The following is a 1,815-nucleotide window of genomic DNA, read 5'->3' on the forward strand; positions in this document are numbered from 1 at the left end:
TGCTTGATGAATTTTCCAAGTTTCAGTAATTTTCCCCCCCCCCCTCCCCCCCCATAAGTATGTGTCCTTAGAAATACTTGGTTTCCTGAGGGGCACTCAGGGCATTCAGCTAGCTAGGAAGCCCCAATATAAAAATACTTTCTGTTGTGTGTGTGTGCGTGTTCTACCTGGCTTACAGGAACCGTGAGTGATGGTGTCAGTGTGGGCAGTGAGACCCTCTCTCAGTGTGTTTCTGACATGTTTCTAGAGGATATAGGAAGACAAAAAGTGATGGTGTTACGTCTGATTTTTTTAAAGTAATGTTCACTATGTTTTAATCCCATTCTTTTACCTTAGGATACAAAGAATTGCTTGCCTGGGTGAATAAAGTGGGACTTGAAAGAAGGATCTGTAACCTTCTGTTTGATTAGTACGGAAAGGATGCACAGGGCATAGTTCAGCCTGGAGCAGCCCAACCATCTGGTTTCTTTCAGTGAGTTGTAGTTTACTTTTGAATGGAAACAAATTTTTACATCTTTCTCTTCTAATTTTTGTACAGGCTATGAATGAAATGAATGGGAAAGAGATAGAAGGGGAAGAAATTGAAATAGTGTTAGCAAAGCCACCGGATAAGAAAAGGAAAGAACGTCAGGCTGCCAGACAGGCCTCCAGAAGTACTGCGTGAGTGTCCTTTCTTGCACTACTGTAATGCTGCAGAACAGAGTTCTGCTGTGGAATATGAGCTCATTTGGAAGAACCTCGATGACTTTTCTCCATGTTGTGTGTTGTTAATGAACAAGGGAAAATTTGTGCTTTCTTTTGGGAGACTTTTAAAGATAAATAATTACACGTTTCTTTTTCTTACTAGGTATGAAGACTATTATTACTACCCTCCACCTCGCATGCCACCTCCTATTAGAGGCAGAGGCCGTGGAGGGAGAGGTGGATATGGCTATCCCCCAGATTACTATGGCTATGAAGATTATTATGATGATTATTATGGTTATGACTATCATGACTACCGTGGTGGCTACGAAGATCCCTATTACGGCTATGATGATGGCTATGCTATAAGAGGAAGAGGAGGAGGAGGAAGGGGTGGGAGAGGTGCCCCTCCACCACCTAGGGGGCGGGGTGCACCACCACCGAGAGGTAGAGCTGGCTATTCACAGAGGGGGGCACCCATGGGACCGCCACGAGGAGCCCGGGGTGGGAGAGGGGGTCCTGCACAGCAGCAGAGAGGACGTGGTGCTCGTGGAGCCAGGGGCAACCGTGGGGGCAACGTAGGAGGCAAGCGAAAGGCAGATGGGTACAACCAACCTGATTCCAAGCGCCGTCAGACCAACAGCAAGGTGGTGACTATGCCGGTAACTATGGTTACAATAATGACAACCAGGAATTTTATCAGGATACTTATGGGCAACAGTGGAAGTCCAGCAGAACTGGGGCTCCCAACCCATCGCTCAACAGCCGCTCCAGCAAGGTGGTGACTATGCCGGTAACTATGGTTACAATAATGACAACCAGGAATTTTATCAGGATACTTATGGGCAACAGTGGAAGTAGACAAGTGAGGAGGGATTGAGAATATTGGAAACATAGAATTGGCTATAGCTCTACATCCTTCAAAACAAAATTGGCTTAATGTTTCATCCTTCAGTAGCGATTGGCTGCCATTTGTATTGGGCTGAAGAATCACTATTGTGTATATACTCGAGTCTCTTAGTTTTCTTTTTTTCATAAACGCACTTGGACATTACTGGGCTTGCAGAATTCCTAAACTCCATATGGGGTTTCAATGCTTTTATCATTTTAGGCTTCATTTTAGCAGTTTAA

The 1,815-nt window shown here is 45.0% G+C and overlaps 1 protein-coding gene across 4 annotated transcripts in view; it reads left to right on the plus strand.

Moving 5' to 3' along the window:
* Window positions 1–1,742, plus strand: part of HNRNPR (heterogeneous nuclear ribonucleoprotein R) — an 18,939-nt gene extending 17,197 nt beyond the window's left edge. For 2 of the 4 annotated variants that reach the window (XM_010137602.1, XM_010137605.1), the window contains 3 exons: window positions 539–660; window positions 848–1,331; window positions 1,417–1,742. In XM_010137602.1, coding sequence (XP_010135904.1) covers window positions 539–660; window positions 848–1,331; window positions 1,417–1,545 — 735 coding nt within the window. In that variant the 3' untranslated portion in view covers window positions 1,546–1,742. The remainder of the gene's footprint in view (window positions 1–538; window positions 661–847; window positions 1,332–1,416) is intronic. The other 2 variants (XM_010137603.1, XM_010137604.1) reach the window with 1 other exon arrangement.
* The last annotated feature ends 73 nt before the right edge of the window (window positions 1,743–1,815 follow it).

This window comes from Buceros rhinoceros, unplaced genomic scaffold (genome assembly GCF_000710305.1).
Source record: "Buceros rhinoceros silvestris isolate BGI_N320 unplaced genomic scaffold, ASM71030v1 scaffold16606, whole genome shotgun sequence".
In the NCBI taxonomy this organism is placed as follows: domain Eukaryota; kingdom Metazoa; phylum Chordata; class Aves; order Bucerotiformes; family Bucerotidae; genus Buceros; species Buceros rhinoceros.